The sequence below is a fragment of the Taudactylus pleione genome, unplaced genomic scaffold, assembly GCF_031769625.1.
Source record: "Taudactylus pleione unplaced genomic scaffold, aTauple2 ptg000503l, whole genome shotgun sequence".
Lineage (NCBI taxonomy): Eukaryota > Metazoa > Chordata > Amphibia > Anura > Myobatrachidae > Taudactylus > Taudactylus pleione.
This window is the reverse complement of record NW_028284905.1, coordinates 331,699-353,683: the sequence shown is the minus strand read 5'-3', so window position 1 is coordinate 353,683 and position 21,985 is coordinate 331,699. Positions and strand designations below refer to the sequence as shown.

At 45.0% G+C, this 21,985-nt stretch overlaps 1 protein-coding gene across 1 annotated transcript in view; it reads right to left on the bottom strand.

The window, feature by feature from the left end:
* Window positions 1–21,985, bottom strand: part of LOC148501759 (carboxypeptidase O-like) — a 38,288-nt gene that overhangs the window by 897 nt on the left and 15,406 nt on the right. Inside the window, exons 4-8 of the mRNA XM_088450015.1 lie at window positions 18,588–18,692; window positions 16,860–16,970; window positions 8,576–8,666; window positions 4,224–4,426; window positions 957–1,041 (exon numbers count right to left, since the gene is read on the bottom strand). Coding sequence (XP_088306141.1) covers window positions 957–1,041; window positions 4,224–4,426; window positions 8,576–8,666; window positions 16,860–16,970; window positions 18,588–18,692 — 595 coding nt within the window. The remainder of the gene's footprint in view (window positions 1–956; window positions 1,042–4,223; window positions 4,427–8,575; window positions 8,667–16,859; window positions 16,971–18,587; window positions 18,693–21,985) is intronic.

Below are 21,985 nucleotides of genomic sequence, written 5' to 3'. Positions count from 1 at the left end.
TGGCACTGGGGAGACACAGGATGATGGCACTGGGGAGACACAGAAGGATAGTGCTGGAGAGAAGCAGGAGGGATAGCAATGGGGAGACACAGGGGGGATTGGCTGGAGACAGACCAAGCTGATAGTGCTGGGAAAATATAATGGTAGGACCACTGGTACTATTAGAAGAAAAGCTTGGGGGACAGTAATCTACAGTTTGACAACAATTCTAATGAAACCATATTATTGATGCATATGGTACCAAATGACAAATATATTTTATTAATATAAATTTTCAATAAGGAAAACCCACATTTTGTCCTGGCCCAAAACTTCTGTTTCCATATATTATATGAATGAATCTCTGTTGCCTGAGGATGATATTGGCTTTATTGTTGAGCAAACAGGCGGCTCCCAGACCATGTGATCTCCTGCATGAACAATGAATACCGACTCAAGACACTGCCTGTCCAGGGAGGATCAAATTCTTCAGAGGTTCCCCATTGCAGAGAAATCATATAGGTAATAAAATACTCATTCACATGCTCGCTGTGCTTATTCACTGGAGAGAGGGACTGTGGGCATGTCCATCAGCTCCTGGAGTGGTGGGCATGTCCCCAGCATGCCGAAAACAGGGGGAGTGGCTTGTGGGCACGGCATTTCACATTAGGCCACACCCTTTTGCAACAGGTCACGCCCCCGTTTTCACATAGTGCCCATTTCATATTTTTTCCAGGGCCACTTTAAATTCCCAATCCGCCCCTGCCCGTGATTGAAATCTCGATTAGACACAATTCTTAAAAAAATGTACCCCTCAGTGTAATCTCACCCCTCTATCTTCTGATATCTCAATGCGTACGATGCTGCATTCTTCAGTGTTATGCAAGTGTACATACTGTATACAAAATAGATATTTCAGACTAACATAATACATACGTGTCCAAAAACATAATCGCTATCTTGGTCTAGAAACTTACACAGTATAGTAGATGCTGATCCAACTCGAAATTTTGTACCATGCAGTTGCTCTATTTTGCTTGCGGCATTTACCCCCACGGCCATCTACAATAAATATTTGAAAATGTAAAAAAAAATGGTTAATTTCTGAAATTGTTAATAATACCTCAAGACAACTGTCATGTTTTTAGTCAGTGATCCCTGGCCCATGCAATTTGTTTATTTGGTTTAGGACCAAGGGGGTCTACTAGTACTGATGTCACCGGGCTCAGCTTTAATTATGGAGGCAGTAACTTTGGCACCAATCATTTAACCAATCATTGCAGCAGGCACAGGGAGAGAACTAGTTTTATCCGCCCAATGGTGTTCTGCTTTTAATGGGCTGATGCCTTAATCTCCGAATGCCACAATAGATACATCAGACTCTGAATAACACATGAGGCAGGTAGGATAAAAATGAGAGTGATTTTAAAGGGCCTTGCAGATGAGGTCCAGATGGGAACTAGAGTGAGCTCCGGATCTCTCTCTGTAGAGTTCCGTACTACACATTGACTTTGCCGATTTCTCATTAGCTCTTTGAAAGCCCAGATGTAGGCCAGGTGGAGAGATAAAGTCGGGAAGCCCAGGCAAACCAACGTGGCTGAGGAAGCGAGGCACAGGCCTCCACTCGTTGCCAAGTCCTTGCATGGTGTGTGCCTTCCTGTCCATGGCATAAATACCTCAAAAGTCACAGACAAGGGATTCCTATCACACTGCGCCATCCAAACTTGCCCCAGCCCTATGACAAGGAGCAGTTTCTCCATCCGTGTATGACTTACTTTCTGAGCGGTGGAGCGTCTCTGTACACAACCGGGGTCAGAGACCTGCCCTCGACGCTGCCAAAACATGGACCATCTCTGTGCGTGCACTAAGCTACCTCCCAGTCATCGCGCAGGAACACCTACTACATTTTCAAACACATTTCTGACACTGTGCATCTCACATGTGACTCAACTGCGTCTCCGACTCTGTGCGCAGGCTGTCTGAATGCAGGCGCAGTGCAGCAAAGACGAGTTTGAGTTTGAGTTAAACATGGCCTCTACTTTATGCCATATTATTATGTGTACTGCTGCGCCATTGCCCCATTCCGACTCTGAACTGTAGGGAGATACATTATGCTTAGTCTGCTTTAAGACGTGTTGGACAAACACATGTTCACCCCTCTGCTGTCTGTTCTCCAGTCCCACCATATGTTCATCTCTATTTGCTGTGACCTCTGAGCACTAATAACCCACTTGCTGTGCCCTTTGCTCGTCCTTCCTGCTACTGGCCGTAGCCTCAGGTGATGAGTCCTTCTGCTTCGCCTTCTGCTTTCTTCTTCTTCTAACTTTGCTGACAGACTTCCCTGCCTGGTTCCTTCCTTTGTGGTATCCCGTCTGCTCGGCTCTTATTTTACCAAATGGGTTAATCCCTTCTGCTATTCTCTCGCATGTGTTGCCCCTGTGCTCCCTGATCCCCTTTTCTGCCATGTTTATACCAGCCTGTGCCCCTCTCTGCTGTTTATTAAACCCACTTGAGTGATACTTAATTCACTCCCTTTGTGTTAGCTCAACTTTTCTGTGGTACCCCAACTATATTACCCACATCTGTTCCCCTGTGTGCTCTTCACTGCCATGTTATCCCCTCTGTTCTTTACTATTCCCATCCCTTCTGCTGTTCTCTGCTCACCTGTAATAGCCTCAGAGTAGGAGAGCGTAAGGCAGGCAAAGTGCCAGCAGTGTCTGATCAGCCATTAGGTTGATTAGGCAGCAATCTAGGGCTACAGGACTTGGGGGGTGCTGGTTTGCAGCCAGGTAATAAAATGAAGACCTAATTCATACAATGTTGGTGGCAGCCGAACAGGTTACTTAAAGCAGCTTGTTAGTTACCCAGCCATCCTGAGGCGGTGTTGAGGGGAAAGTTTTTAAAGTGACTAATTGGGTGGAATTCAATTGATTACGCGGTCCGGATCTCCCGTCTAAAGTGACAGGAGATCGCGGGCCGCCATTCAATTGCTGCCGTTCTTCGCGCTGATCGCGCCCATAGAGGTCAGGTTTAGCTGCGTAAAGCAGCTAAACCCAACCAAAGTGCTGGGCGCAATCGCGAAAAGTGATGTTTGGGCGCCCAAACATGTCACTTTTCGCACATTTCAGCTCTCATCCCCCAGGCGCTGTGAGCTGAAATGTAGCGCTTGGCAGCTGATCGCGCCCGACAGGCGCAAGAATAGAATAGCTCTGTCGGGCGCGATAGGGGATGAAAACAATTGAATTCCGCCCATAGATGGCTGCACTAATGTGACAATGTAACTTACTGCTAAATCCTTTGCTTTATGTGCACCCTGTTACATCGCCATCCGGGCAGCCTGGATTGGTTACGAGTTAAGCTTATCTCCAACATCAATTAATCTTTGCATCATCGTCGTTATAAATCAATTAGAAATAATGTCTGTTGACAATGAGAGAGGGAAGGGTATAGAAGGAAATATGGAACTACTAATGCCCTAATCATGCTCCATGTGCTAGTCATTCAGCCTTATTGCTTCACCATAGGGTAATGGGTAATGTAGTAGACGCTCGGTCCAGCTGACATGGACTTCCATGTGAACTTCTGGGTGAGGTGAGCACTTGGCTGCTAGGAATAATTAATGGAAGCAAGATACCAGGTGGTTCAGAGGAGCATGCCCAAGAGGTATATACTGCCTTCTCTTTTATCCACCCATGTAGTACATAGTATAGTGCTATCCATTATCATATCAACTGCATGCACGTCAACACCCTGGAACTAATACCATTTTCCTCTCAAAAATCTAGTATGTGGATACCCCTCTGAAGAAGTTCAATGTTAGTCACCATAATATAGCATCATCAATGAGGGCAGAACTGGAAGCAAAGATGCTGTACAACCTTTGATAGAAGCATCCCCACAATAAATAATATTACTGCAGAGTCCAAATTATGGTGCTAATCTGGCTACAGCACTCTCTCCTCAGGGATCAGAGGATAAAGCCTGGTCACCCACACATTGACCGACTTGACACCCGAGAATGCAGCATGCGCAGGCTGGTAGTGGTCCCAGTGGTGCCACCATCCACCTTCCTGATATCTGGAATGATCACCCTGCTCCAGATCTTCCTCAGTAATGTTACTGGTCCCAAGTAAGTTGAAAGTGGAATTCTCATGAAAATGAGTTCAGCTGACAAAGTGGTTGCCAAACACTGTGTAGGCAGACGGTTACCATTAATGGTCATAAAAACCTACTCCTAATCTTACCATTTCATCATGGTTGGTAGAAGCATTAGTTGTGTAGCCATAGGGAAGGAGAATGAGTTGTGAGTACGAGTGCATTGTCAGGAAACATACAATATCAGATTTAAGACTGGTCAGTAATTGTGACACGGCATGGACCTCCGGTTCTGAGGCTGGGCCAGTCCCACAGAATGTCATTTCGTTACAATCTTTGGATGCACCAATTGCTAAAAGACAAGATGTACAAGATGGTTAGCCGAAAACATTAGAATTCACTTAATACAAGGTACAAATGCAGCTGGGATACTTTATAAGTCTATGGATGGAGCAAAATAGTCATAATATCGCTAGAATACATAAAATAACACTTTGGGGAATTTTTTAAATATTAGGCCAGTTCTAGACTGTGGAACGTGGGAATTTGCTTGGGTCCTGGGTTTCAGAAGAAGATGTCACCAAAGTGGAAGATAAGATCTAATATTTTTATTTGAATTTGTTACTTTGCAGGTTTATATTATATTTATAACATGATGGATTGTTTTCTAAAACAAGCTAATTGCTGTGCTCTAGATTGTCTTCTCGTCTGAACTTGATGGACCCACCATAGTTTATCTCTGGCTCTGTGTACCAGAATGATTCGTGCTGATGCATCTGGGCTATTTATTCAAGATAAAAAAAAAATGTTTTGACTAAAAAGTCTATTTGCCGATTTACCTTATTTTGCCTCCCGAAAGTGTTGAAAATTTTTTCCATAACATCAATGAATAGGACCTCATTCAGAGTTAGACGAGAACGCAAATGTAGCTTATGTCGTCCACAATGAGTTTTTTTTTTTTTTTAAGCGCACATATACATATTTGGAACCGCGGATATTTTTTTCATGCAACTGGCTAGACCCGAGGGGCTGAGCGAAGGCGCTGGATGGGGAGTGTAGACATGGCCAAAGTGCAGTAAAGGGCGTGTTGTGGGATCTTTGACGCGACGAAGAGTTGCACATGCGCCTGTTTGGAAGGACGTGACTTGCGGGTATTTAAAACCTGCTACAAGTTGTGAGCTGACATTGATGATGAGCACAGACTGCGTCTGATTCGTTGAATGCGTCTAAGTCACATCCATTACTGCAAATGATTTAAATTGTTGCAACTGTGATTCAAAAAACAAGACGACATTGTACTGAATACGTGTTTTACAAAAATAACGTCTGTTTGATACTCGGGTTGAGAAGGGGAGGGTTTTTAGCGTTCTCTGTAATAAATAGCTTATTTTACATTTGTGTCTTGTTTAGATAACATCTCACATGCTCCAATCACATCGGTTACTAGATTACCTTGTCTCTGGAATCAAACATTTTTTTAGAGAATAAGGACCTCATTCAGAGTCGGTCAAAGTGGCCGAACGGTCGTACGCAGCCATGTTCGCTAAACTGCACATGCGTAAAGTTTGCAATGCACGTGCGCAAACTAGCGGCTACGATCAGAAATTTCTCTCTCCTTGAACACCGCCAGGTCGGTAGTTTTAGTGACAGGATGAGGCGTTTGTGGGTGGTAACAGGGGAAGGTGCTTGAAAACGGGGGAGTGGAGATCCGAACGCAGGCGTGCTTAATTATACGAACGGCGTTTAAAGGGAGTGCATAATTAACAAAGTAGTGTCATGGCACACGTGACAGGGGAGGTTTTACACTGACATGATCGTAGAGCTTAAGAGAGGGTATGGTCAACTTTTAGCTCTACGACCAGTTCCGATGGTGTACGATGCTCGCGATTAATCCTTATATAGCCGGAGATGACGTGTAATGCGTACGAGATGGGAGCGTTTTTTTAGCGAACCGACCGCATCCTCCCCTTAGTCGGCCAGCTAACGATCCGACCTCAGGGACGCAACATGCATGTGCATCATTTGCATATCCGGCCCCTTTTCCTATACGACCATGCAGCCGCAACGACCGACTCTGAATGAGGTCCTAAATGTGGTAAGAAAGTGCATTAATTACTCACAGGTGCCTTTTTAATTAGGTTGTAGCAAAGAACAGCTGAAGCCTTTGTTGGGCACAGCCCAGGTTTCATCACTCTTGGGGTGTGCACAGTACCCCCCCCCCCAGAGACTCTCCCTGCATTGCCAACTCCTCCTCAGTAACCGGGATTCAGGCACTGCAGTGTGATGTCAGTGTGCAGCCCCCATCTTTCGTTACAGAGGAGCCGGCGTTTTGGCGTCAACCTCCTCGGTAACACCCGGTGCGGTCCATACTCCCACCGTACCCCACTAGTGATTCCACTGTGTAGAAGTTGGGACTGAATCATTTTTAGAAAGATGAATCTGTGCTTTTATATTATATTTAATTGTACATCTTCCTCCTGATACGAGGAAAATTAGATAATTATTAGAAAATTGTTCGGTTTATTGTTTGATAGATTTTTTTTAACCTTTCAAATCTCCATAGTCTCAATTTGTTTTAATTTGTATGCAGCCTACAAGGTCGTATTTAAAACAAGACCAGATCTCTTCCCATGAAACAATATGGGCAGCCGCCTCCCACATTTTAAGAAAATTTAAAATAAAAAATTCTTACTTTCAAACTTTACCAATAACTCTACATGGTCTAAAATGCAAATCTGTAACAAGTAAACACGTCAGCTGATGTGGTTGCAGACCCATGTGATATTTTACTACTAAGGGCAGAGCTGTTTCATTGTAGTAGTACAGTTATGTACATCACTAATGGTCCGTCCATCAGACCAAAAAACACACAGCAGAGAATTGTTAGATTGGAAAGATCCACCTGACATAGGTTCTATAAAATACTGTTAGGAATATACAATAATTTAATAATTATTATATATACGCACATTATAGATCCATATTTTATTGATGAATTTACAGAAAATAAATATTTTTGTGATTTGTTTGTACTTTCATATAGGTTATATTAAACAAAAAGAGGCTGGGGGTCGTTAGAGATGGACGCACATGCACAAAATCAATACATTAAAACTTGACCTTTATTAGTTATTAGACTTAAAATTCCAATTAGCTGGGAATGGTACAGTGAAAAATAGAGGTAAAAAATTTATTAAATGAATTGATAAATATACGGTATATATAGATTAGTATATAAAGATAGAAAAATGTGAACAAAAAGTGCATACAAAAAGCAAAATTATATGTACCGTAATATGTATATTCAATATATCTAATAATAACCTACATATAAATGCTCCTTGTTGGTCATACAGCTAAATTAATAAAGGAATTCACTAATATTGGTGGAAATAATATCACATATTTGGGTGGCTTGCGAAAACGTCAGCAATAATGTCCTCCTTTAATATTAGGCATAACTGCTGGTTCAATCTTTTAAAGGTCAGACAATCACATAACGTTACTTATTATCTTTTGCTGTCTCATGTGTTACAATTTATTCACTTATTATAATACACATTGGTTTGTGAGCATAGAATAGCGTCACACTAAGACTGCTGTATAATTGCATCAACACTATTCATTGGCATCACAGCCTAAAGTGACTTTATCATGCTTGCACTAGTGCAGAAGTGATAATACTATCAGTATATGTTGTGATAATAATGCTACTTGAGTAGGGATGATGTTAACATTGCAGTAGCATTATTCATTGGCAGCTCAGCTTAACGTGATCTGCGAGCTTCATATTACTATGGGGCCTTATATGTGACCTTAACTTGTCATCTATTGGAGTGTGCAGATATAGGACCTCATTCAGAGTCGGTCGTTGCAGCCGCATGGTGGTAAGGGAAAAGGGCCAGATATGCAAATTAAGCGATCACAAGTTGCGGTCCTAAGATGAGATCGTTAGCTGAATGACCGAGGGTAAGAAGCGGTCGTAAGACTAAATAACGCCCCCTTCTCGATCACAACACACGTCATCTCCTGGGATATAAGGATTAATCGCGACCATCGGAGCTGGTCGTAGAGCTTAAGGTTGACCATACCCTCTCTTAAGCACTACGATCAAGTCAGTGTAAAAACCTCCCATGTCACATGTGCCATGACACTACTTTGTTAATTATGCACTCCCATTAAACGCTGTTCGCATAATTAGGCACGCCTGCGTTCGGATCTCCACTCCCCCATTTTCAAGCACCTTCCCCTGTTACCACACACAAATGCCTAATCCTGTCACTCAAACTACCGACCTGGCTGTGTTCAAGGAGAGAGAAATTTCTGATCGTAACAGCTAGTTTGCGCACGCGCATTGCGAACTTTACGCATGCGCAGTTTAGCGAACATCGGCTGTGTACGACCGTGCAGCCACAACGACCGACTCTGAATGAGGTCCATACTCTCTTTCTCTAGAACTACTTTCATATAGGCAAAACATTGTCTTCTGTCATGAACTTACTGCACCACTTAGAATCAAAGTTTCTGTTGAGATCAACTCCATAGCAAGTTCCATTGTTATGCGGTGAGCGCGATTTTCTCCAGAGACGATCCTATGTATTAAAGACAGAATTTTTTTTTTTATATGAACATATGGGCAGCCAAAGGAAAAAAATAAATGAAAATGCATAGCATAACAGTTATAAAGGTCATTGGCTCATCTTGAGCACAGTACGTGCCTATTTTTAACACAGCAATATATTACATACTGTATATGATGATGTACGGTATACTTCATGGGCTAGATTTACAAAGCAGCGGCTTTTGCAGGCTGGCACTGCTCATGGGTTTGACCTGGCAATTTATAGCGCTAAGAATTAAAGAGGAGCGGTTTGATTTGGCTGAAAACCAAAAACATACCCGAACGTCGGGATCCCGGCTCCAGTATCCAGACCGCCAGCATCCTGAAGGTAAGTATCGGTTGTTAGGGGAGGGTTAGAGGTTAGGGTTAGGCACTAGAGGGAGGGTTAGGGTTAGGAACTAAGGGGGGAGGGTTAGGTTTAGGGTGTGGGGAGGGGGAAGTTGGGTTTAGGCACTAGGGGGGAGGTTAGGTTTAGGCACCGGGGAGGGAGGATTAGGGTAGGGGTTAGGGTTAGTGGTAGTATAGTTACCTACGGGTGTCGGGATTCTGACTGTTGGGATGCCACTGTCGGTATTCCTACCGGTGGCATCCCGACCCGACCATTTCAGGTGCCGAATTGGTACAAATGTATTGGAAATGACTGGAAATAAATTTTATGGATGTTAATAATGCTTTTGGAACAAAACAGGTCTAGGGGCCTGATTCAGTACGGATCGCAACTGCGATTGCAAAAGCGATTAGATTACGCACACGCAGTCCCACAGCGAAGGTATGCTAATGTCTGCAATCGCAATGCCATACGCAGCCTAACATGAGGACGCCCACCTTACCATACACACATCCGTAATACTTAGCAAGTATGCAAAACCATCAGTAACATGGAGTACCATCGCAGCCTCACGCACACTTGCACAAGCTCTGACCTTACTCAGGAATTACTAACCTTGTTGCATGCAGTGGGAGCTCAAGGTGGGTATGGCATCACGGTGGCTAATTTATGCGCGCCCCTGTAATGGCGTTCAAATGCACTGGCACACCTGCGTTTCCCCGACCACCTCCCCATCCCCAAATGGTACTTCCTATCAATCTCTCTGCGGTAGGTCTGCCTAGTCACTGCAATCGCAGTCCCGATCGCAGTGGTGTGTTCGTGCATGCACACTGCGAAGCATGCGATGTACACAGCAATCGGCCAATTGCGCGCATAATCACAGATGCGATTGCTGCTGAATCAGGCCCATAGATACATGATTTTAGCTGTTTTTAGCAATTTGTAAAGAAATCTGAGCCGAAAACCGAATCTGAACCAAAACACAATGAGGGTTGAGAAACAAAACCAAAACACAGGGGTCTGCGCACATCTCTGCTAATAATATCAAGTGCAAAACACGCAGCACTTTGCACTTAATATTATTGCCACTTTAAATCGAACCTGCTGAGAAGCGCCATCACGCATTAACGCCTGGTTGGGGTTGCAATTTTCCTTCCAATGAAACACAATATAAATGATATTTACTATCGTGTGACAGGAAGTCAGCCCTTTGCATCTAACTGTGACAAGCTGCTCATGCGAACGCCGGGGGACCGTTCGCTGAACTCCTCCTATCAACTGTCCATCATCCCTGCTCTGTTCTGGATTGGCTCCTGCAGCTATTTCCTTCTGATGCGAACGCTACTCCGATGCCGGTGATAGCATTTCACGTGTTGTGATTCTGGCATTGGCTCCTATTTTCCAGTCGAGTCCCCAGTCCTCCTGTCAGCTTTGATATTCCTGCCGTATGTGTCATCCAGGCGGCATGGTCCGCATATCTACTACCTGCTTTTTGTATCATCCAGGCGGCACGGGCCGTACTTCAGCATCCAGTCGCTTGTGTCAACTCGGCGGCACAGGCCGCAATCCAGCATCCAAAGTGCGCAATCCAGCATGCCAGCATTTGTGTCAACACAGGTCATAATCCTGCGACTACTAGCCAAGGCTTACCAGCCCTCAAGGCTACTGCATGGCCCAAAGGCCACATCTTGTTCTGCGGCCCTTAGCCCACTGCTAGCCAAGAACTTTCCAGCCCTCAAGGCTGCTGCACGACACAAAGGTCACATCTTGTTCTATGGCTACTGGGCCATTGCTAGCCAAGAACTATCCAGCCCTCAAGGCTGCTGCATGGCCCAAAGGCCACATCTTGTTCTATGGCTCCTGGCCCACTGCTAGCCAAGAACTTTCCAGCCCTCAAGGCTGCTGCATGGCTCAAAGGCCACATCTTGTTCAGCGGCCCTTAGCCCACTGCTAGCCAAGAACTCTCCAGCCCTCAAGGCTGCTGCACGACCCAAAGGCCACATCTTGTTCTATGGCTACTGGGCCATTGCTAGCAAAGAACTATCCAGCCCTCAAGGCTGCTGCATGGCCCAAAGGTCACATCTTGTTCTATGGCTACTGGGCCATTGCTAGCCAAGAACTATCCATCCCTCAAGGCTGCTGCATGCCCAAAGGCCACATCTTGTTCTATGGCTCCCGGGCCATTGTTAGCCAAGAACTATCCAGCCCTCAAGGCTGCTGCAAGGCCCAAAGACCGCACCTTGTTCTATGGCTCCTGGCCCACTGCAAGCCAAGACCTTTCCAGCCCTCAAGGCTGCTGCATGGCTCAAAGGCCACATCTTGTTCAGCGGCCCTTAGCCCACTGCTAGCCAAGAACTCTCCAGCCCTCAAGGCTGCTGCATGGCCCAAAGGCCGCACCTTGTTCTACAGCCCCTAGGCCACTGCTAGCCAAGAACTCTCCAGCCCTCAAGGCTGCTGCACGGCCCAAAGGCCGCATATTGGTCTACGGCCCCTAGACCACTACTAGCCAAGAACTCACTGGCCCTCAAGGCTGCTCCTGGGCCGCAGCTAGCCAAGCATACCAGCCCCCAAGGCTGTTGCGGGACTAATTTATCTCAGTTACTACCTCAGTTGCTAACACTAAGTCCATGTGGCAATAAAGCAGTGGGCACATATACAGTACATGCACATGTAAGCCAGCTACACAGTGCTTTTTTCTGATGGAGGTCAATGGTACCCAATACCTCAACTGTTTTTTTTTAATCTAAGACAGGAAGTTCTTCTACTGTCATAAATGGTATTTTAACACTCCTGTCAGGAACTTGTATTATAGACTCCTCTGTTCCAGCTACTAATACCCCAAATTACCAGGTAATACCACTTTCAGACAGAAAAATCCCTAAAACCTGGGTTTTTCCCATATCTTTCAACCCGGGAAGGACCCGGGAATTTGCTCCTAACCCCCTTTCACACAGCACATAATTCCCAGGAAATTCCTTTCACACAGAACACAGATTATCCCTGCAATATACAGTGTGTCATAATAAATGGACGGCTTTTATGGCACACAGAGATGAGGTCATGAAAAGTGCAGCCCGTGCACCGCCATCTCAGCCAATAAGCGCTGCTTACTATGCCCGGAGTAGAAAAACCCGGGTCGACACCTATCATACAGCCGCCAACCCCTGTAAGACCCGGGAAACACCCAGTTAAATACCTGGGTCGAAGTACTGGGAATTAGGTCCCGTGTTGACCCTTTCAGACAGAAAAAAAACCCGGGTCGAAATGGCTAGAGCCGGAAAATTACCGGCTTCTTTTCTCTGTCTGAAAGGGGTATAATTCACTTTTAACCCGGTAATTTGCTAAACAACCCTGGATTTTCCCTGTGTGAAAGGGTCAACCATGGACTAAATTCCCAGGTCTCCAACCCAGGTTTTTTGCAGGGTCGGAGACCCGGGAAATTAGTCCTGAGATGACCCTTTCACACAGGGAAAAATCCCTGGTTGTTTAGCAAATTACTGGGTAAAAGTGAATTACCCGGTAATTTCATTTTCAGTGTGAAAGGGGTATCAGACAGAAAATGAGAAAAAACCTGGCATGCAAATGTGGGTAAAAGCCGGGTTTTTAGCCATTTTCTGTCTGAAAGTGGTATTACAGATCTTTACCTGGCCACCGGACCTTCAGCAAGCCGCAGGTGCGTTTACGTGAGTAAGGTACCTTATTTCATAGAACGAAAGCGCAGCTATTATATATTTATTATTTTGTCATATATTTTATTTTTCAAGAAGTTGCTGATTCTTATAACACTTTGTACAGTACATTCACTGATAGCAGAAATCTTCATAGCTGAGGCAGCAGGATGAGGCTTGAGGAGTACAGTCCGGTTATTATCGGTGATTACTGCACAAGAGATTGATCCTATCATTGTTAATGTTTAATATGTTCCCTGGAATTTTGCTGTAAGATTTCACGTCTAATGAACAGAAGGCAGAGAATCCATGCTGATAATGGGCTTTACCTTTGGTGCATTTACATGCAGATGTGTCTGGCCACGGACAGGTGTCTCAGGGAGCAGTGATCCCTCCTTTATAAATGTGTAACACGTGAAAATGCTCTAAAGAGAACCCTTTGTTTTCCTGCATAACATTATATTGTTATCTTAAAGCTTTGAATGCTTCTGACTATGGACCTGATTCACCACTGTACACAACTGCGATTACGGACAATTGTTGCGTACTGTGCATGCGTATGCATCGCAGTGTGTGTGCGAGAACTAGCCACTGCAATCGGAACTGCGATCACAGTGACTACGCAGACCTATCGCAGAGTGATGGACAGGAATTACAGTTTATGGTTGGTGTAGGGGGTATGGTCGGGTGAAGGCAGGCGTGCCAGTGCGTTTCAACAGCGTTGCAGGGGCGTGCATAAATCATCCACTGCGATGCCCTATGCAGTCTGAGGCCTGATTGCGTGCCTGGTTGTTAGCAAATTCTAAGGTCAGGGCTTTTTCAAGTGTACGTGAGGCTGCGATGGTACTCAATGGTTTTGCTGTCTTGCTAAACACTGCGGATGCATGGTAAGTAAAGTGGGCGTCCTTGTGTAGTGCTGCGAGGGAATAGCGATCGCGATGAATTAGCATGGTGCCAGGAGCAAGGGTATGTTGTGGCACCCCCTCACCTGTACTGAATAGGGAGCGAGGCCATGTGGGGGCATGTGAGCATTTGAAAGGGAAAAAAAATCCTACATTTATAAAGGACCATTCTGTTGTTTTATTCATAAATAAAATGCAGAAAGATAGTAAAGTGCTGTAGTCTATGAATAAATATATATTATATATATATATATATATACACACACACACAAGAATTATATATAGCAAGAGTAGTGAGCACCTCTTTTATTTCTTTTAGTTGCTTTTTTTTATTCCGGGCACCGGCACATCCACGGCTCCTCTCTCTGTACGTGCGCAGTACCGGCAGCCCTGAACTTAAGCTCTGCCCCCTGATTCAAGCCCAACCTCCTGTTGCCGCCGAACTAAAGCTCCGCCTCCCGGCGATGTCAGTCCCCGGGAAGGCAGGGAGAGGGCTAGATAGGTGGAGAGGCAGTGACGCGAGCTTGATGCATCATTGCAAAGGGGCATGGCTTTGCAGCCGGCGCAATCGCGTCCCGTCCGCGGATCTGCCGGATTTAGATTTAAGTCAAGCCAGTGCCCTCTCACCTTTCCGATGCCCAGAGCTTGCGCTCCACCGGAACCGCCCTCCCTACGCCTCTGAGGTAACTTTGTACCGTGGTAACCCCAGACTGCACTGCAGGTGACTGAGATGTAAGATGTGCAGACAATTAGATTTAGTAGGGTTTTTGTCCCTGCTTAATATAAATTGCAGTATAAAGCTCCGTACACACTGGACGATGCGAGTACGGAGAATGGCGGATGTGGCAGACATACACACTCGCCGATGCCGGCAACGATGACCGGCAGCATGGCATCGCTAAGGATATCCCCAGATTGGACTGCATGTACAGACAACTGGGGATATCGTTAACAACCCGCGGGAGTGCGCATCATTCATCGGTAAGTGCATACACACTGGACGATTTGAAGGATATTTTGTTCAAAGATATCGTTATCGTTCAAATAAATCGTCCATTGTGTACGGGGTATAGGGATAAAGCTGACCAGAATGTATGGGCTACATGTAGTAGCAGCCAGTATTTACCCTGCATGCAAACATAATAAATGTATTTGCACCCCCTGCATTTACAACATGGTTTGTTCCAGGTGTAAAGTGACTTGCTCTTTTAGCTTTGGTCCCAGCTCAGAAGCAGGCCCTCTGTGTGTGTATAAATATCCGCTGGGAGCAGGGACGGATGTGAGTGGCCAAATATTCTGTGTAAAGCCCTGTGCAATATGTGTGCGCTATATAAATAACTGGTAATAATAATATATCAGATTACTAACACCCATCTACATTATGGTATGTAGCATGTAAAACACATGCGGTTTGGACTGCATTTCTCATATGCGATTGGGATTCATCCCAGGGCTTGGCTGCGGTGGGTAACACCATCTCATGATTGGTGTTACCCATGGAAGCCTATGGGCTACTGTCGGGAGAGTGCTGCGAGAAAGATCCCTCCCAGCACCCCCCACAGCGCGAGTATCCTTCTGCGCATGCACAGAAATACACCAGAGGGACTTCTGGGTCATAGATCCGGAAGTCCCTCCATTGCAAAGAGACGCTCTTACCAAGAGAGTGGTCCTTTGCGCATTCCTTCATGCATACCTGCGTTACCAATGCCGGAATTCATGCGCAGAGCGGCAGGATGCATCGTATCCCAAATGCGATGCGTCATGCATCCCGCCCACGATTATCCACAGAAAACACAGGAATTACTGTAGCACACATATTTTAGTCTCCAGATCAGAGAAATGCTTGCTGGTATGTTAAGAATGAGCCCCCCCCCCCTAATTTTCTTGCATTCTCAAGATGACCTTATGAGGTAGACACTATGGTCCTCACTGAGTCAGATGCATCTGCTTCTCCAATCTGCTGCGACAGCGTACATATCACCGCAAGCTATTGCGAGATTCCACCCGTGTATGTATACTAAAAATCCGCATGTGGAAGCCTCTCCCGCCCACTGTTTTAACGTACGCTGCCGTAGCTGTCATTATGACTATCTGTAATTGCTCCCGCCAAGTGGTGTCAAAAGGGAGGTGTGGGCCGACCCCTCCAAAGTGACAGGAGACGGGTGCAGCACTCTAGCATTATGTGCAGCACTCGGCTCCTGACACAGTGGGGGAGCCGGCACTGCACCCAGACTGGTCCCAGGGGGGGTAGTCTGCATCTCCGGGACCCCCGAAGTGACTAAAATGGGGGCTCAGACCATGAGGCCATGCCTCCTACCAGCGAGGCCACACCCTCTTTTTGGCAAAGCTCGGCTAAACCGCGCCCACTACACTCCTAGCAGTACCAGGTGTCACTATGTGGAGGGACGCCACTGCTCTCGCCCAAAGCTGGGTGCAACAGACCCATTCTATTTACATTCTACCAGTGCTGTAACAGGGATCGTATGCAGAAATGTGCCAGCCCACCCCTCGAGTCTCCAACATCATGACGTTGCGCGCATGACATCATTTTGTTGCACAGATGGGCACAGAGCCGGCAGTAGGAGGACACTCCGATTGGCTGTACAGGCTGCAGGATGCCAGTCTGGAGCAATTAAAGGACTCATGGGTGCCGCTGCAGCCGGAAGCATGGGCCATGGGGCAGTGACGTCGGTGCCCACAGAGCCCTGCGCACTGTACGGCGGCACCGGTCACATGGGCCTGCATGCTACAATTGAGCACGGAAGCCGGCATACACGCCCATGACACTCACACTCACCATCAACAGCATGCCCCATTTGGTACGAGACCCGGAGCGACGGCTTGCCCGTCGCTATCCAGGTCTCGCGCATGCGCACGACGGAGCCGGCTCCGTTGTGCGCATGCACACTGGGCCAACATCGACCCGCTTGCGAGCGCTCAGCACTCGCGAGCGGGTCTGAATCAGGCCCAGTGTGCTCAATCAACAGTCTGTACTCACAAGTGCACTCCATCTGTTTAAAGATCCCTGATCCGACACAATCACCGAAGCCGATTTCTCTCTTTGGCGCATGCGCAGATTGCAGAGATCCGCGAGACCTGTTTACATTCCCACTTACATCTGACTGAGAATCAGAATTCAGAAATAAAAATAAAATCTTGCAAAAATTTTTTGACTAACTGCGCCAAGCAAAGGGAGGGTGCTCTTTCCTTATAACAGCGGTGCAAAGCCAATGAATCTACATTAGATTTTTTTATTTAATTGTTACCGTAGTCCAGGAGTAAATAAATCCATCAATATTCAAGACAGGCAGAATATAGAAATCTATGTGTTTAAGTGCTGTACGTATCACGTGGTTACTGTTGTAATTTTCGAGAATCTGAAATAAAAAAAAATAAAAATTTTATATATATATACACAAATATAAAGATGCACGTTTACAATTAGAAGCTGTTTCCTTATGTTGTACTAGTAATAAATTCACGGGGGTAAATGCAGACGTGAACATATACCTGACTGCTTTGTGTATCCGGTGTACTTACAGCTCATGCTTATAAATTGAACGCACGTGTATGAGGCTTTGCAGGGAAGCATGCGCATTACAAGTATGAAAGTAACGCAGGTCTCACATATTAGCCCCTCACCTCACAGAAACCAGTGAACTGCAGCAATATGCAGGGGGTGGGCAGCGCTCTGCCTCAAGGGAAAAATGATTTGTCTATCAGAGGAGAATTCTGGGTACTCAGGTATTATTATACCATCCAGCAGAACATTGCTCTAAATAAATTAAAGAAACATTTTTTTGAATATTTACCTGTTTAAGAAAAATTATTCACATGGGGTCCCTCACGCTTCACTACATCACCAGCACTGTGGTATAATGTGGACTGGAGTTTCTGTCTGGCATAATCTGGACTGCAGTTTCTGTCTGGCATAATGTGGACTGGAGTTTCAGTCTTGCATAATGTGGACTGGAGTTGCTGTCTGGCATAATGTGGACTGGAGTTTCTGTCTGGCATAATGTGGACTGGAGTTTCAGTCTTGCATAATGTGGACTGGAGTTTCTGTCTGGCATAATGTGAACTGGAGTTTCTGTCTGGCATAATGTGAACTGGAGTTTCTGTCTGGCATAATGTGAACTGGAGTTTCTGTCTGGCATAATGTGGACTGGAGTTTCAGTCTTGCATAATGTGGACTGGAGTTTCAGTCTTGCATAATGTGGACTGGAGTTTCTGTCTGGCATAATGTGAACTGGAGTTTCTGTCTGGCATAATGTGAACTGGAGTTTCTGTCTGGCATAATGTGGACTGGAGTTTCTGTCTGGCATAATGTGGACTGGAGTTTCTGTCTGGCATAATGTGGACTGGAGTTTCTGTCTGGCATAATGTGGACTGGAGTTTCTGTCTGGCATAATGTGGACTGGAGTTTCTGTCTGGCATAATGTGGACTGGAGTTTCTGTCTGGCATAATGTGGACTGGAGTTTCTGTCTTGCATAATGTGGACTGGAGTTTCTGTCTGGCATAATGTGAACTGGGGACACTGCAGTGTGTATAACATATTTGCGTTGCTGGGAGGATGTACACATTATACAGTACTTTTTAATAACATCACCAGCTTATATTGATAATTTTATCAGTGGGGCCTCCAAAAAGTTAGTTGCCCTGGGGTCCTCACAAAGCTTAATCAGACCCTACACATCTGTGTTAACAAGAGCGACTTCTAGCCCTGAGAAAAGTGTGATAAATACATACACATGCTGCGTGCTAGGGCTTAGTACCACGCACAGCTGACCAGTATCGCTTGCTGGGTGTTTTCATTATGACGTGTAGATTTACTTACAGATACACAATAAAAATAATGTCCGTTTGTTTGCAAGTTATTCAGTAGTATTACTTTTGATGTCCCCCTTACTGCAGAAGATTCTTGAAGTGTCAGAGACAGACATCTCAAAGGAAAACACAAGTGGAAAATCTAAGTTACAGTTACTGTACAGACCTCTTTAATGAACCATTGACAAAATGCCACTGATATCCATTCACGTGCATGAATTCCGCAGTCCATCCAAATAATTCTCTTCCTTCTGTCCGATGGCAGACCAATCTACAAAGAGGTCAACATAATCAGGGACACTATGTCATATGAGAAGACAGAAAGTTAGGTCAGAATTGTGGAAGCAGCTATTAAGATGTTAACCTTATGCTCTGAAGTGAGTAACCTTGTATTGAAGGATAGTTTGTGTGTGAACTGCTCCCCTGGGTCCCTCCACCTGGTTACACCTTGATGCATCCCACCATCGGTTCGACAGTGGAACCCTGCAATGGTTTTAAGCAACAGGGTTCACCCCTGTTAACACTAAACGAACAGCTGAAGTGACCTGTCTTTTTTCTATTTGTAAGCTCAGCATCACATAACCCGATATTACCTGCTCACTGCATTTGTGCACACAGGCAGTAAAAAGGTTTTTTTGCAGTGCGAACTTACAGCTCTGTTTCATTTACTACTGACCACTGACACATGTGTGAGCACAGAGACATCTGTCTCACTGACTGCAACTTCAGCTAATATTGCCTATTAATGATTCCTCATTTGTTGCACTGTCTGATCAGGTGGTTATTTTGTTGCAAAGATGCTTAAAGCTACATAGAAACAATATTATCTGATTCATTATATCATTATGTTTGTGTTACTGTTGTGTGGCTATTTACAAATGACATAATTCTGATACATACAGGAATACTTATACAAGTCATTTTTTGAACAGGTTGTACAAATGTAAAAAATCTTTAATTCTCTGTATACTCATGAATGTCCTCTGAATTATATTCTGTGACACTCTGTAAATACCTCAACCACTTTGTCTATATTTCCGCGGTATACATAACTGTAAATTACCAATCGGGAATATGATATAAGGTGTTTTTTGAGACAATCATCTGTCTGTGTTATAGTACATTTTACAGCAGTTTATGGACTATGCAAGTTTATCTTATTGGATTTCTTGATAATAACAACACTCTCGCAGGTGTAAGTAGGAAATGCACATATTATGTATGATAAATTAGCGGAAGTTAAGTTAATCAGTGACTGTAGGTCAGTGATTATGGTACAACAATAGGCGTTCCTACAATATATAATATATCTCTCCAGGTATTGAATTCTCACTAACACTGAGATCTTATGAGTAAAAAATGTCACCCAGTCAATGAATGATTGTTTCACAAAGTGAATACATTTCCTTTTTTTATTTGATACATGTACAATTATTTACAAATAGTGTGGTTTGGTTTTCTATAATATGTTGCACGCTAACAGGATATATCTTCTGTTAACAATCAGTACCACATTTTGTAGGTACTACTTTATACAAGTGCTCCTGTTTCCATATATTTTAACTATACCTAATAAAGATTATATTTTTATACACACATCAATTTTCATACAATGTTTCATGTAGATGAATATAAAGGTGCCCACACACAGACAGACTTGCTCCCAATCAGCCGATGTACACGATTTCCCCTGAACTCTCCCTGAACTCTCCCTGAACGCAGTCGTGGTCACGATTTGGAGTTAAAAATGTCCAATCTGACTTAAGATCTATCTTGCAGCCAATGCATTGTATCCCAGATTGGCTAATCTGCCCTACAGCACGGCAGATCTGAAGATGCGATGTACGACGAGCGGGGACGCGCAGCGGCATCGTGATCAAGTGTAGAAACTCACGATTTGGCCATTTTTTACATGATCTGTCGTCACGATTCGTCGAAATTGGCCAAATTGGATGAAAAGTCGGTATGTGTGTGGGCACCTTAAAGTTGTGCCCCCAAAAAGGGTTCTTGTAGCAAGTCCCTCTTTGCAACATTGTTTTTGAGCATGCTCTTGTACTGTTGTTAACCCCAGGGAGAACCACCAACCTGAGCGAGCATTAGCTTTATATTAGACTTATAAGTTAGGAATTTTATTTACATTATCATTAATAATAATATCAATGATAATAACAATAACAGCTATCGTCAGGTTGACCAGCATGTTCGGGTGATGAGCGATGCCTGCAATGACCAGCGTGAACATGCATCGCTGGTCGTTGCCGACATTTTAGTACCTGATCAGTGCACGATTACTGGACGACTGAATGATAACAATATTGTTCAGTCGTCCATTAATATCGCGTAGTGGATACGCACCTTAACTGTTCTCCTTGCTAACACCCCGCTGCAGGGGGGGCAGATGTAATATGTGCAGAGCGATTTATATTTGGGAGGGGCGTATCCTAGCTTTAATCTAAATTACAGTGTAATAAAGCTGTCCAATATTTGTGGGCTACATGCAAAAGCAGCCAGTAATTACCCTGCATGCAAAACTAGATAAATGTATCTGCCCCCCCTGGCAGTGCAGAATGGATTTTTCCAGATACATACATACTTGCTTATTTTGCTTTGCTCCCAACTCAGAACCAGCCCTATAATGTGCATGAAACTAAAAGCATATATTATCTCTATGTTGAGTATACACATCTCTGTAGCCAGACCGCCCCCATCGGTACGCTTGGGGCCTGATTCAGACCCACTCGCTGCTGGTGGCAGCTCGCAGGTCTGATGGGTATGTTTTTTTATTTTTTTATTTTCTCCAGCCTGCTCGCAAAGCTTGTGCGAGTGGCCTGGAGTCCGTCGCGATTATCGCAACCATCGGGCTTGCAACGAGACCCTCCCGCAACCTTTCGCCTACCGCAAGCCCGAGTGGACTTCCTGCTCTAATAGAGCAGGAAATCCACTACTGACATCACGAGTGCATTTGTGCAGCCTCCCCCCCCTCCCCACCTACAAAACGGGGCGAGCTGTCACTCACCGTCGCTGGACAGGTCTCGCGCATGTGCACGCTGGAGGTGGCGCATGCGCAATGGGGGACTATCGACCCACTTGTGAGCACTGTGCACTTGCGAGCAGGTCTGAATCAGGACCTTTGTTTCACCATCACCGTCAATAATAGTGCACACTTGTACCAGTCCTATCCTTGGTTCAAAGGATACATATGAGAATATGAGTGCACAAACCTTATAGCCCACAATTCCCTCTAAATGTTTTCCCTATGCGCAAAAGCTCCTTTGCCACCCAGTTACGTCACTTCAGCCACAAGAGAATATTCAACTGAGTTGTGTTGCCTGTAGTTGCGTACACTAGGCCTTAGACAGGGGTGTATACAGTATGATGGGTGAGTTGTATGCAATGCACATGGGCCCCTGGGTCCAAGGGGGCCCACACCACACACCCTGCACCCATTTATTTCAATACTTACCTATCTGGAGTCCTGTGTCGGCGGTAGCAACGCTGTACAAATCACCAGCAAAATGAAGTGGCGGCCATTTTCACCAATGTTTTGCGCATGCGCAGTAGGGA